Here is a 15,467-nt window from a genome sequence, read left to right as displayed (position 1 = left end):
GCAGCTAAATGGAAAAGATTCATCATTTACTGCAATAACAACAAAATTGACCCGCTACATTCAAAACATAATTTGCTATTTGCTGCATCTACTAAGATACAATCTGGCCTTCTCATCTATAAGACTACATCTGGCTGCCCTTGCCGCCTACCTACAAAACGGACAACATTTGTCATTGTTTAGTGTACCTGCTATGAAAGCCTTTATGGAAGGCCTTAAAAGGATAATTCCACCCAGACTGCCACCCTCTCCGGTGTGGAACCTAAACATTGTTCTTACTAGACCCATGGGTCCCCCATTTGAGCTATTGCACAAATGCGAATTACAAGGGGTGGGCGGAATTTGCGTAGTCCCGATACGCAAAGCTCCGCGAAACGGTAAAAAAATCTCCGCAAGCATGCAGAAATTCCGCAAGCATGCAGAAATTCCGCAAACACGCAGAATTGCTTGTTCTGCCCGTTCGCAATACTTTTTTCCTGTTCGCGAACGCTGTTTGCGTGCTCGGGGGGAAATATCTTGCGAACATGCATTTTGAAAGCGCGAACAAGCAAAAAATGTTGCGAAGCCGTGGATCGCGGAATTTTAGGCAATTCCGCGTTCTCCGTGGAACGCGAAATTACCCAAATTCCTCAAATTCCGCAAGCGGAACGGAATTTACCGCCCAGGACTAATTACAATTCCTTACATGGAAAGAAGCTTTCTTTGTCGCAATCACCTCTCTCAGGAGAGTAAGTGAGATCCAGGCTTTAACCATACAAGAGCCATTCTTACAAGTACATCGTAACAAGGTTGTTCGTAGGACAAATCCAAAATTCCTTCCCAAAGTAACCTCTGCTTTCCATCATAATCAATCACAGTAGACTTACCAGTATTTTTCCAAAACCCTGATTCGGTAGCGGAAAGAGCTCTTCACACACTTGACGTCAAAAGAGCTTTGCTTTATTACATAGACAGGACTAAAGCCTTCAGAAAGATGAAACAACTGTTTGCAGCTTTCTCTCCACCTCATAAGGGCAACCCCATCTCCTAGGCTGGAATATGCTACCAAAAAGCAAAATGTACATTAATAATTCCCCCTAGGGCGCATTCAACCCGCAAACTTGTGGCTTCCATGGCATTCTTAGAAACATTCCCCTAGAAGACATTTGTAAGATAGCAACATGGTCTACTACACACACCTTCACCAAACACTATTGTGTAGATGTGCAGGCGAAGCAACAACCTTCTGTGGGCCAGGCTGTTCTTAAGACACTTTTTCAAACTACTGTAACCGATACAGGCGACCACCGCTAGGGGAGACACTGCTGTACAGTCTATGCACAGAGGGTAAATTCAGCAGCTCATATGCCAAGAAACGGAAAATGCTACTTACCAGTGTGCATCTGTTCTTGGCATGTAGAGCTGCAGAGATTCACATGCCCTCCCACATCCCCGGAACCTGTATCTGTTCCAGTAATATCTTACTTAGATACATTCACATGGACATCTTTTCTGTTTCTTACAAACTCCATCATTTCCCATCATGGCGAAAAACAATCTGAGGATGGAGTTGATGCCCATGCGCACTATCGTCCAAGGGAGGAGTCACCTATCTCGTGACAAAAAAAAGACTTCTTCCAAGACAACAACAAGGTGCAAGAATCCGAGCCCAACACCAGATGGCGATCTATGCACAGAGTGTGAATATCTGCAGCTCTACCTACCAAGAACAGATGCATATTGGTAAGTAGCATTTTCCTTGCTCACACTGCTGTTAGCCTTTTCGATTATGAAGCACAGTGTAAAGGAGCCACTTGGTAAGTGTTCTAATGTACAGGTACTGACGACTCATGGTGGGAATTATGCATCAATTTGCTTACCAGTCAGCAAGCCTTGCCAGAGGTTTTTGTATGTTGTGATTTAATGGATGTGGGTGGTTGTTTCAGCCTTTTCTTTGCTCTTTTTAGTTTTCTTTTTTGCATGATACCAAGGTAAAATTGTATACAAACTACACACATGATTTTCTATGAATTGGTGACATTTTGTGTTAATCACTTTCAGAACACACATGATAAGGCTGGATAATTTTGTCTTTTGGATTTCCAGCAAGTGCAATACTGATTTGTTGCTTCATAATTTCTCCAACTGGTAGATTGTGAGGCTCTAGTAATTTGATGAAAAGCTACTTTTCAGGGAGTATCGCACAGTGCTGTATGGGTGGGAAAATACTTTTATGTTTTAATTTAGGATAACTATTTAGTTTAAATGACTAAGAAGACTTTTCATTACAGAATTAGCTTTCCACTGCTACTCTCAGTCCAGCCTATATTCATTATGCCGTGGTAAGGTGAACTCCAATTGCAAAGATTTTCGTACCCATGCTCCCTGGCACATTTGTAAGAAAGTGGCTCTATATATATACTGCACCAAAATGAGGTACAGTGTGTATAGAGTCCAAGAGTCTCCAGAGGTAGGCAGAGGTTAAAGTTAGATAGAACCTTACTCTCTAAAGTGGTAGCTTGGTCGAGCAGTAAGGTAGTATCAGAGGACAGTGTTAAGCATTTGATGTACACACTCAGTCAACAAATGAATTCATATACTCAAGAACTGAACTCTAGGCCATTTGCTTTTGTATAAAAAATATACTGTTTATTTTTAGAACCAAGCAAGCCTGGAACAGGTAAGCATTAAATACTTTTCAGTAATAAGTTACTGGATATAGATCTGTTTGAAAATGCAATAGGAATGGTACTTTGTTTGATTTACAGGGGAGCAGTAGTATGCAACACTTAGCAAATACAGTACATTGGAATGAATAGGCTTTTTCAATAAATTGCAGGTAAGTTACTTTTCGGATTACTTTTTCTAACACAGTGCTGGATCCTAGATTCTGCACTGGGACAATTCCTGAAAACAGTTGAGAAAATGCATATTAGTTAGATGTACGATTTTTAAAGAATATTCTTGTATTTCAAAAGTTGACACTTAGAAGAAACTTTTTCACAGAGAACCACCAATGTTATCCTATGGAAGGAAATTCAATTCACAGGTAGGTTACTTTTACATTATTTTTCCTACTCAGTGCTGGATACCTAGATTCAACACTGGGACATTTCCTGAAAACGGTTGAGAAAATGTGTTTTGGTTATTTGTGCGATTTTTAAAGAATATTCTTGGTTTTCAAAAGTCGACACTTCGAAACTTTTTGAGAGAAGAAGTGTCAATGTTATCCTATGAAGAAAAGCAGGTTATCGGTTTTGAGGTAAGTACTGGTTCTTTGGAGTTGGGGTTCTGAGGTTACACTCGGGGGTCCCCCAGGGTCAGTGATGCACTGTTGTTGTACCCTCAGTGGCACTAGGGTGGCAGGGTGCTGTTTTGAGGTCGGGTGCCCTGTTGATTTCAATGGAGATTCTCCGAAACAAAGAAACACTGCAGGCTCGGGGACGAGGAGCTTCCAGGAGTGACCACCACTTCGAGGGGTAAGTTGGAATGTTGAGGGTTGGTTAGGCACTGTTGGTTTGGGCACACAAGGCCGTGGGGCATCGGGTGCAAGGGTGTCTTGGGACGTCGGATTTTCTTACCCGCTCTGGTTGCGGTAGGGGGGGTCCTCTGGATTGAGGCTGCAGGTGTCATCAGGAGGCTTGCGGCAGGTCAGGGGTCGCCGGATCTCGGGTCAGGATCGCCGGGGGGACCTCCTCTTGGTGTTTTTCCACTCAAGCTCTGGCCGGGTTTGGCGGGTGCAGAGTGGGCTGGATATGCGGTTCCTGGCTGGCACCTGGAGCTGCAGTTTAAACACGTCCGGTGTTCCTGGGAGAAACAGTTCGGAAAGTGAAGGCAGGCAGGCCCTCCAGGGTTCGTGAGGTTGCTGGCTGCTGGACACGCCGGGATTTCGCAGGAGCAGGTTCGAGGGGAGACAGGCCTGTAGGGCTGGGGCCAAGTCAGTGGGCGTCGTCCTCTTGTTAGCTCTGCACGGCTCTTCGTCCTTCTTCGTATCTTCTTTTCTTGTTGTTGCTGGATCTGACGAAGGAAGGTTCAGGGTGCCCCTAAATACTACATTTAGGGGTGTTACAGGTAGGTAAAGGGCAGTGACCAATGGGTGCCTTCCCTGGGATGGGTACACTCCCTATTCTGCCGCTCTCCAGTGGGAGCGGGGCAGGAGCCTGTCCCTGGTTGGCTGGGTCCCCCCATCCTCAAGATGGTGGGGACTCGAGGTTGTGCTTCACCTCCCCGACCTTAGGGTTGGAGTTGGCAGAGGTGGGCCCACCTCTCTTCCACACTTGTTTTTCCTGCTGGTTCTCCCGCCCAAAGTGGGGGGTAGAACCAGTGGGGACCAGTTGCTGAAAGCAGCAAATGGCCTGGAGAGGCTCACAAATGCGCGGCATGCCTTTTGAAGCTTCTCCTTCGTGAACCCTGCCCATCCTTCGTGAACCCTGCCCATCCTGGGGGAGGAGGCTTGGCACCTCGTGCATTGTTTCAGGCCCCCGAGAGCAGCAAGCTCTCGACCCAGGGGTCCAGAAACATGTCTGGTGGTGGCAGCCTAAGTAGCCACTCAGTCAGGTCACTAGGAGTTGGTCGAATTTCAGGGGGCATCTCTAAGATGCCCTCTGTTGTGAATTTTACATTAAATCCCACACTGGCATCAGTGTGGGTTTAATGTGCTGAGAAGTTTGATACCAAACTTCCCAGTCATCAGTGTAGTATGGTGCTGTGGAGTTCGTAATGACAGACTCCCAGCACTATATACTCTTTAATGGCAGCACTGCACCTGCAGTGCCCAGGAATGGATTTGCTAAAGAACAAAACACCTAGTCCTCCCTGGATTTAGTTTAAATGACACAATTTTTTATATACCCTTTCATGAATTGAAACACAAAAGATGGGGCTTTATAAATTGCCTATTATTCAAAAAGTTTTTTATTTATTACACATTCTTTTATTGTGTGATGGAGACAAACGTAACAAATACAAACATCTATATACAATATAAATGACAATACAATACAATGAACAGCACCCTAGGCAATTTAAACATCCAATCATCTACCATACTTGGCCAAACCATTCATACCAATAGGCTGACTCATACTCTACTAAACTAGAAGGCCCTTCAACAACTACTCCCTTTTGGGACACAGATAATTTATCCGTGTCAAACTTTTTAAGACAATTATTTTCTTATTAAACACTTAGAACCCGAAGAAAACATCAAGGGCAGGACTTTTTGTGTGGAGTGTGTAAAGGACCAACTGGTCGACTGGTCTACGCGTTTCAAACCTCTAACATTATGAGGTTCTCATCAGGACCCATAAATTCTTATGAATATTTATGCACGTGTGGTCTTAGCCTGCTTAATATCCAAAAGATTATTCAATCAGCTAGTGCCTGGAGCCTACGATTTCTACGGAGCCATTCTACGGAGCCGTATACCTCATCCCCGGTTGAGGTATACGGCTCCGTAGAATGGCGAGAAGAAGCAATCACCAGTCTTTGATGGCAGCGGATTATTAAAAGCCCGATTACGCCCAACAAAGGGGACACATGAACGCTAGACCAACCGACTATTTGGGAAGCATTTGAAATCGTAGGCTCCAGGCACTAGCTGATTGAATAATCTTTTGGATATTAAGCAGGCTAAGACCACACGTGCATAAATATTCATAAGAATTTATGGGTCCTGATGAGAACCTCATAATGTTAGAGGTTTGAAACGCGTAGACCAGTCGACCAGTTGGTCCTTTACACACTCCACACAAAAAGTCCTGCCCTTGATGTTTTCTTCGGGTTCTAAGTGTTTAATAAGAAAATAATTGTCTTAAAAAGTTTGACACGGATAAATTATCTGTGTCCCAAAAGGGAGTAGTTGTTGAAGGGCCTTCTAGTTTAGTAGAGTATGAGTCAGCCTATTGGTATGAATGGTTTGGCCAAGTATGGTAGATGATTGGATGTTTAAATTGCCTAGGGTGCTGTTCATTGTATTGTATTGTCATTTATATTGTATATAGATGTTTGTATTTGTTACGTTTGTCTCCATCACACAATAAAAGAATGTGTAATAAATAAAAAACTTTTTGAATAATAGGCAATTTATAAAGCCCCATCTTTTGTGTTTCAATTCATGAAAGGGTATATAAAAAATTGTGTCATTTAAACTAAATCCAGGGAGGACTAGGTGTTTTGTTCTTTAGTATTTCCGGCTCAGTTCTGCTGGTTTTTTGAGCCAAAGCCCAGTTTTGGTTTGTTGCAGGAATGGATTTGGGCACTGTAGGAGTACAGGGCTCATGCACCTGTACCCTCACCACTGGCATAGGGCACCCAGCTTGCGGGGTAAGTGATGTATGCCAGGGCAGTGGTTTGTGGGCATGGCAGACAGAGATGTGTGTCATGTCGACTCTTCACTTTGTCTGCAAAGGCAGTGTGTGAGTGTCAGGGTACAGGGCCTCTGAGGGTGGCACAATAAGTGCTGCAGCCCTTAGAGGCCTTCTCTGGTGACAGTGCCGTGGGTACCTGTGGTACCATTTACCAGGGGCTGACATGTGGCTAGAGATGCCTATTGGGTTTAGGCTTCAATGCAGTTTTAGGGAAGGAACATAGGCCCTGGGTACCTGATTAGCAGGAGCCCAGGGCACACGCAGTCAAAGAACATCAGCAATTTAGCAAAAAGTGGGGGCATACCATGCAAGAAGGAGGGCACTTTCTCACAACATAGAACTACTTCAACAGCCAAACAGCATGTTCTTCCTTTGTAGAAATTCTTTTTTCACGAAAATCCTACCATGAAGGTATAATATAAGAAAAATGCAGATGGTACAAAGAACATATGATTTTTTTATTACATTTACATTTTGTAGTTAATTAATTTTAACTGTTTTAAGAGTTAAGCCTAAACTCTGGCACATGATTTTGTATTAAAGGATACTGTATGGGCGAATGAGAAGTAAAACTGGCAGCAAAACACAAGGGAAGTCTTCTGCAGGGACCCGCATGTCAATTGTCTTAAGATTCCTGGCTGGATCTTTGCCTACGGAGATAAGGATGTTCTTAGATCTATTGTATGAACCAGTGCAACACTACAGTAAAGGTATGCTTGTGTACAGTTTAATTCTTGATTGTATTTGTGTACAGTTTTCCAAATGTTTTCAACAATTCTATGTGATTTTTGCAGTTATCAACGATTTAGAGTTTCAAGTGGCACTTATTTGATGTTCTTTTCTTGCCTTGAACTCAGTTGCATTATCCTGCTTTACATTTCATATCCTTTAGCCAGTTGGATCTACAATAATGGTTTCAAAAGTACATGAATACTTCTAAAAGAACGGTTGGCAACTTAAACACTTCCAGAAGCAGTAAATGAACTGCTGGTTAGGGAGTTCAAGGAAAGGGGAGTCAGGAATTAGAGTGGTTTGAAGAGCTGGCAATGCTAATGCTCTTAGTTTCATGTGCTAATATTAGGAAAAAAAATCTTGGACGGTAAAGATAATTCTCTTGAGTAATCCAACATTAGACCATACTAAGTGTTTTATCAATTACCATTTTGGACGTCATCCCATTTCAGAACTTGCAGGAACACGCTATCATTGTGGAGGCTAAACAAGGCAATCAGACTGTGGAATGAATTGTATGATTGGCCCATTGCTGGGTGCTCTCTATTAGATCATTTACACCCTTGTTTCTTATTCACTAGTAAATAAATTGTTTGAAGGCAGTGAATTTTCATAAAAACGATACAAGAGTTTAGGGTTAGACTGTACACTTACTTGATTTTGATTGATACTTATTTCTTGTATCGAGAACCCTCAGTTGCCATGTATTATCTTGTTTTAGCCGTTATACTGGTAGTTGTTAGGAGCTACTTTCAAAAAGGAAAGTTGTCCAACTGCCTTCTCCAGTTGTAAGTCATTTTAGTTTTTATTATTGTTTTTATATAACCTTCTCTGAAACAGTTTCTGGAGCTAGCCTCTATAAACTGTTACAGAGCCTTCCCATGAAGAAAGCTTTTCTTGCAAAGTTATCTTGCCTTTCCAGTACCTCTTAATGATAATCCGAGTACTTCCCAATGAAACAATTGCTTGTTTTATATCTGAAGAAATAAATATCACTGAAAGTGTACTTTTTTGAGTCGTGCCTTGAAAATCTAAGATTTACATAATTGTGAAAACTAAATATACAGATAAATTTTGGAAATTCCCTGCTTCTATGACCTTTATTTTTCAGAAGAGAATCAGAATATCAGGATTAACATACTTGGTCATATTCAGCTTTTATGTTCTGATCAACATTCTTTGGGTAATTTTCATCTGATTTTGCATTTCAGGCCATTGCTGTGTTGCAGTTCTTAAAGCAGTAGAAGAAGCTGATCTGTCCAAGGCCCTTCCACTTGGGCGTCAACACAGTCTATTCAATAGTTTTGAGGCTATACTGAAAAACTTGGGTAACTTGATTAACCAGTATCTACCCGAGTTTTTGCAAATTTTGCTCTGCATGGTAGCATCAGTGTCTCATATGCTTGATCAGAGAGAAAAGGTGAGTGATATTTTACACTTTTGTAAAGTGGGGGCTGGTTAAATCATACTATTTATAGAATCATTAGTTGAGTAAATCCTTTATACATCCACTTACATTCGAGCCTATGTACTATTTAGGAAAACACTCTTCACTTACATTTTACTATCTTTTTAGTATACGGTCATAATAAATTCTATTTTTAATTCTTTAATACACAGTTTTAATACATATTTGGTAGGTGTGGAACGTTTTAAACAAACTAATAACTAAAATACAATAGCAAGTTACAGGGTGTTAAGAAATATTCTCGTTTACACATTTTCTATATAGTGTTTTGTGAATATGGCAGCATCTGACCAATAATTTAATTCATAATATCATATCATGAAGGTGTTATTGTCACTATAAATATGATGCAAAAGAACCACACTCCAGTGTTTACTCTTGTCTATGCTAGAGCTATCTTTTTGCTTTATTGCGTCATTCTTTCAATTCTGATCCACATGACCAACTTGTTACTCTATATAAGTGAATATATTATTCGTAATGTGTGGCAGTAGATACACATGCTCTGCATATTCCTGCAATATAGGGTTCGTCATAGACTTTTGCAACTTATTTTTTTCCAAAGAAGTCTTTCGAGTCACGAGGTATTGTGACTCTTCCTTTAGCTGGAAATGTGCATGGGCAATGACTCCATTGTTAAATTGTTTTTCTCCGCCATAGGATTTGGGCGTTTATTGACGGTACTCTTGGACTCGACGTATTGATATTCGTTACTTCAAGTTTGTCTGGTCTAAGTCTTCAATCCCAAGATAAGTTCCTCTCCAATGGTCGTCCTTTTCTGCTCTCTCAACATGCTTTGGAGACCCATATCGAAGACCGGGTCAGCGGCTCTCGTTGGGGTCTCAGTCATCTTCAGGCTGCAGAGAACGAAGAGGCATAGAGGGCGATGGGATGGATGTCCTTCAGACAATGCCCTCAGTCCTATGCCAGATACCCATGGGCCAGCCTCCACAAGGTTTGTAATCACTGCCTCTCCACCGATCTCAACAGCAGCACCTGCACCTTCTGCTCGGCATTCAAGTGCAAGAAAACCTTTTGCCAAAGGAGAGACAGATGCTGGGCCCATCAGAATGAAGTGGTCCTGTGAAATCACACCGGACATCTTTGGCGAAACCGACCACCTCAGAACTGAAGAAGAGACGCTGAGTCATTATGCATCCCACTCCACCACTACAACCTGTAGTTCATGGATTCTTACACCTTAGAACTGGAAGAAGAGGGGGCAAAGGCTTTCCATCGACTTAGCTCAGCACCAGCCTTTCCAAAAAGTTGACTCCAAGATCCGTGAGTATGGTCTAAGCCAAAGCACACAGACCTCACTGCAAACGGCAAGGCAGAGGACTATCCCGGGAGGGGGGGGGGGGGGGGGGGGGTGCACACATTGTGCTTTGTGAATTAGCCACTTCTGCCTGAAGGGCTTCTGCTGCCTTTGAGCGCTGGTTGGCACCAAGGGAAGGCATTGGAAACAAGATGGTATCCAGCCAAGAGCTCCGACCCGTATTAGCCTTCAAGTCCACAGAAGCCTGTGTGTGCTGAGAAGCTAAAAGCCTCTAGGCACCTCTGATGCGTTCGGCGCCGAAGTTTGCTTCAGTGCCAAGATCACCTTTCATGGGCTGCTCAAAGGACTCGAACAGGCACATCCACCATGTGCTTCAGGAGGAGATAGATGAGAGGATGACTCTTCCCAGCCTCTGCCACCTAAGAGGCTTATGGACAAATTTGCCAGTCCTACACAGTCTTCCTCTACCCCTCCCTCCCTTCCACGTCCCACGTCCTTCCCCAGCATCACCACTTTCTACAAACTCTCCACCGGGGTCGCCACAGTCCGACACTGGCAGCCCTAGCGTCTTTTTTCGCTCCAGCAGGGGAATAAGACACCCCCTCTTGCCCACAGAAGACCCATGGGAAGATTATAATATAGACTCCCCTGGGGGTAGAGACCTAGAGAATGTCTCAGTGATGCCCCCCCCCCCAACTCCAATGCCACTTCATATAGTATAGTATAGTGCTGAGGGCAAGGTTAGTTACAATCATGCCCTATCAGCATCTAGAGATGCAATAATAGCAGCTAAAAGTGCATTTTACGAGACTAAGATCAAGGATGCAGGGAACTCAGCCAGGGAGCTTTTTAAGACAATTACTGCTCTCTCTAAGCCTCCTTTGGACAATACGTATCGGCCAGACCAAGAAATATGTCCGAAGCTTGCCCTGTTTTTTTCAAGATAAGGTGCAGGTAATTTATAAGGATTTCATGAATCTGCATTCTGGGTTAGACGGTCAGAGGCAGTTGCTGACAACCACTATGGAGAGCCATCCTAGCTTCAGCAATTTCCCTCTCATTATGAGAGAGGAAACCTGCAGATTGATTACCCTTACCAAATCAGGCTCACCCAAAGATCCCTGCCCCCCTGCCGTTATGCATCTTGCTGCAGACCTGATTTCCGGAGAACTATCTCTTCTAATTAACCTGGTAATTGAGTCCGGTAGATACCCTTCAAGTTGGAAGATTGCAATTATTAGACCCTTATTAAAAAAATCCTCACTGGACCCCCTTATACTAAAGAATTACCGTCCAATCGCCGCTTTGCCGTTTACAGCTAAAATCATGGAGAGGGAGCTAAACAGATCCCTGTTGACAGAATATCTAAGTACCTATAATCTACTGGACTCAACTCAACACGGATTTCGTGCACAACACTCCACGGAGTCAGCACTTCTTGTGGCAGCAGAAGAAATTCGTAACATTGTGGACAAGAGAGGCAAGGCAATCTTAGTGATGCTGGATTTGTCGGCAGCCTTCGACACCGTAAATCATGCGGTGTTGATTCAAAGGCTTCAGGAAATCGCTATTCGAGGGACTGCATTGTCCCTTCTCTCTTCTTTTTTGGAAGGGAGGGAGCAAAGCCTGCTATGGGATGGGTTACAGTCGTACAGCTTCCATCTGCCGTGTGGTGTTCCACAGGGCTCAGCATTATCACCCACGCTGTTCAACATTTATGTGACTCCCCTGGCAAAACTTATCAGGAAGCATAACCTCACGATAAGTCTCTTATGCTGATGATTCCCAGCTCATAATTTCTGTGGGGAAACAATCAACTGACATGGCTTCTAAATTTCATTGCTGCCTGTCTGAAATTATGAGTTGGATGCAGGACAGCTTCCTGAAGATTAATACCGAGAAAACTGAGATTGAGTTTGGTCACGGCAGTCCCCTGTGGAATAGATCCTGGTGGCCTGCAGAGGCTGGGGAGTGCCCCTGCCCTGTGCCCAAAGTGAGGAATTTGGGCGTGCTGTTCGACAACCAGCTCAATTTTTCAGCTCATGTTAACAACCTTGCCTCATCCTGCTCCTTCCTGATAAGGACGTTACGTAAAATGTTCCCTTTCATTAGTCTAGAAATGCGCAAAGTTGTTGTAGTTGGTCTTGTGCTATCCAGACTGGATTACTGCAACGCCTTACTGTTAGGGATAAATAAGACGCAGATAAGGAGGTTGCAATCTCTCCAGAATGCCGCGGCGAGGCTATCTGGATGTCCCAAGAGATCAATCGATCTCATGGGGAATCATTGCATTACATTGGCTCCCTGTCCAACAGCGCATAGACTTTAAGTCTATATGCCTAGTGCATAAGGCCGTTTTCGTAGGAGGTGCTAAGGATGTTCAGAAACTTTTCATCCCCTATACCGCTGGCCGTGTGCTAAGGTCTAGTACCCTTAGTCTCATCAAGATTAACCGGATTAGGAAAGTTAGATGGGGCGGCAGAGCTTTTTCAGTTTGTGCCGCTGGACTTTGGAATAAGCTCTCCTATTCCTTAAAATCCACACGAAATCACCAAGCTTTTAGAAAATTGTTAAAGACACGGCTTTTTCAAGAGGTCTGTATCTGAAGTTCACATCGCCCTCTGTGTACACCAGTGCCAAGACGCTTCGGCATTCGTGCGCTATATGAAACCATATCCTATCCTATCCTATAGTACCATCCGGTTATACAGCAGGAGGACATGTACATCATGCCAGAGGACAACTGTCCTTGGGGACGGGGGGGGGGGGGGGGGGCGTTACCCTCTGTCATATTGGCAGTGTAGTTGGCCTTCTGACGCGCGACGACAACTGAAGGGTTTACTGTAGCACTGGTATTAAAAAGTTTTCTTTTCAGAATATTTTACAGACAGCCAGCTGCAGCACAAGTCGGGACTGTGAACTTCTTTGCATTTCTTTAGTTGAAAGGGCGCGGCTGCGAACAGATTGTGTGCCTTTGTTAGAGTAATCATGTTAATTGCAGCGCATGATGGGCGCTGCGATTAACATGAATACTTACACAAAGGCTTACAATCTGTCCTGCAGCCGCGCCCTTTCAACTAAAGAAATGCAGCAAGTGCAGGAGGCACTTGCTGCTGGACTGACCTGCTGTTGTCCGCGTTTCAAATGCCACACTGCGCGCTCGAAGAGAGACTTGTGCGCGCGTGCCCACGCGCGCAGCTTACTGGGAACAATGGTCAGCACCTCTGTTTAGTGTGCACATGTGTATCCCAATACGTAATCTGGCATGCTCAATGTAAACACTGCCATCCCAGTGCAGAGAGGAAACTTCCTCCATACACATTAATTATAGAAATACGAAAACAGAGCACAGCACAACGAAAAGTAACAACTGACCATCAGTAGTCAGTAATGTATTTAATTACCGAAAAGCATAATGAATATAACAATCATTATGACAAGATCCTAATCGTAGGTGGATCTGTTTTCAGAAATGTTGACACGTAGTTGTAGAACATAAACAGCAGACACGTGTTTCGTCTATAAACGACTTTCTCAAGGCTGTTGGCAAAACAATATAACTAATTGTTTGGTTTCAACAACATGACATGAGGGAATTCTTGGTATATTCTCCCAACGTACAACATTTGATTACTTCCAAAAAAGGTCAGTGCAAGGCAGAAATAGTGCCGTAAAGAGCCCAAAAAAGGGAAAAACAAGAAAAATACCAGAAAAGAATGTGACAACGAACCCAGTGGAGAAAGAAGCAGTAAGTGTTCAACAGATGAAACAACTCAACACAAGCGGCCGTGACCCATCGTGATAAAGATTTAAGATTTATTGAAAGTACATAGAAACGAGAAGTGTACGAAAAGACCCACAAATATATTGCATATACTCGTGAGATATACCATCCATAGATAAGCTAAGGTAAAATTAGGAGAGGAAAAAGCAAGCGAATTTGAGAGAGTGAATATGATCTGTGTATACCTTCCGTATCTGTCTGTATACAGAAAAATCCACCAAAGTAACCTTTACCTGTTCAAAGTATCACAGGAGTGCTTGAATATCTATACGAGTCTTTAAACACAATGACCTAAAAGTAAACACTAGGAAAAAAGGTAGAATTGGGTTGATAAGTATTGTAACTTTTAAACGCCCCTTATTAGTTATTATTTATATATAAATTTGTTCTAAAGAACAACCAGTTGTAATACGTGGATTTCTCACAACACTACATTGGTAGGACCCTCTAATATCTTGGACACTTTCCCATAAATTCTTTCTATACATCCACCAGTATATCTAGTGAGGAATGCTAACCTCGATTAAAAAGCACAGTAATTTAACAGCGTTCAGTAACGATAAGGATGACAAAAATAAGAGCCAGTGCACCAAAAACTAGAGTGTAGTTGAAAACACCCAAAATACTCCCTGTCAAAAACGGTAATGTTTCGTAAAAGGAATGGCAAATATGCGTACATTCAAAAGGTATAGCCAGTAAGGACCCGCAAAATGAACACATCTAATAGAACAATTTAAAAATAATCCTCTTACCTGGCTGTCAGGTGAGGTAGAAAGACACCGTTATGGTAAACGATTAGAAGCCAAAGTCAAGAGCTTCTATAAAGGCTATCGGTCTTGAAATTACGTCGACAAAGTAACGGAAATACATAGTAAGCAACGCACCTATGCATAATCTGTAAGAGCCCATATGGGTCTGAAACAATCCATTAACCTCCCCACGTTTTAACACTTACCCGAAGAGCGTAGTGTCCTACTCCCGACACGAAAGATTAGTGCAACCGTCATCAAGGAAAATGCAGTATAAGTAAAAAGAAGTGTTTTCCAAGCGTCAAAGGCGTAACGATGTGATATGACGTAATGTGTCGGTAGCCCGTGCGTTTCGGCCATATTTGTAGTTTCATCACATTTTGGACTACGAGTAGGAATAGCAAACCGCTGCTATTCCTAGGGAAATTCAATGGTGATAACCACAAAAGGACAATCCAATCTGTGATATTTTCAACCTGAATAACACTACCTGCAATTGTCTCTACAATTCTAGAAAGAGACGGTCTTGATGCAAAAATAAGGCTCAATATTAATTTATATAATGCTTGGTGGCCAAAAAAGAGCAATGTTGAGTATTGTAACCAAAGTGGAAAGTGGTAACTAGCAATGGTGTGTAAATAGACAGGTGTAAATATAAGCTGCACATTTAAGTGCTCTAAAAGTCGCTCAGTGTTTCAGATAAAAAAATCTATATGCGATCCTCCCACAGCCCCCTACCTAAATCATGACAATTGAATGGTGCAAGAGAGCCCAGTGAGAAGGATAGTCCTATAAGGATAGTCCTATAAGGATAGTACAAGCAAAGTGACAATTCATATTAGTTTACAGTGTGGATCGTATATTCTGAAGCTACATTGTAGTATACATTTGTCTCTAACTGGTATAGAAGAAAAGACCGACAATAACAGATATGACTGGACACAGACTTTAACAAAGAGGTATTCATCTATGTAACATAACATACGGCTGAAACCAAATTCTTTCAAACAGACAATCATATGAGGCACAACCAGGAACATTTTTATCAGATTAGATGCCCCTGATCTTGAATACATACACTACAATAATCGAAATTGTATCACTCAAG

The 15,467-nt window shown here is 42.7% G+C and overlaps 1 protein-coding gene across 1 annotated transcript in view; it reads left to right on the top strand.

Annotated features, from left to right (window-relative positions):
* The window catches only part of UTP20 (UTP20 small subunit processome component), a 1,051,825-nt gene that overhangs the window by 403,862 nt on the left and 632,496 nt on the right, over positions 1–15,467 (top strand). Inside the window, exons 26-27 of the mRNA XM_085653318.1 lie at positions 6,891–7,057; positions 8,291–8,499. Coding sequence (XP_085509444.1) covers positions 6,891–7,057; positions 8,291–8,499 — 376 coding nt within the window. The remainder of the gene's footprint in view (positions 1–6,890; positions 7,058–8,290; positions 8,500–15,467) is intronic.

Source organism: Triturus cristatus, chromosome 4_1 (genome assembly GCF_964204655.1).
Source record: "Triturus cristatus chromosome 4_1, aTriCri1.1, whole genome shotgun sequence".
Taxonomy (NCBI): Eukaryota; Metazoa; Chordata; class Amphibia; order Caudata; family Salamandridae; genus Triturus; species Triturus cristatus.
Note: the sequence above shows the minus strand (reverse complement) of the source record. Positions and strands in the feature narration are given on the sequence as shown.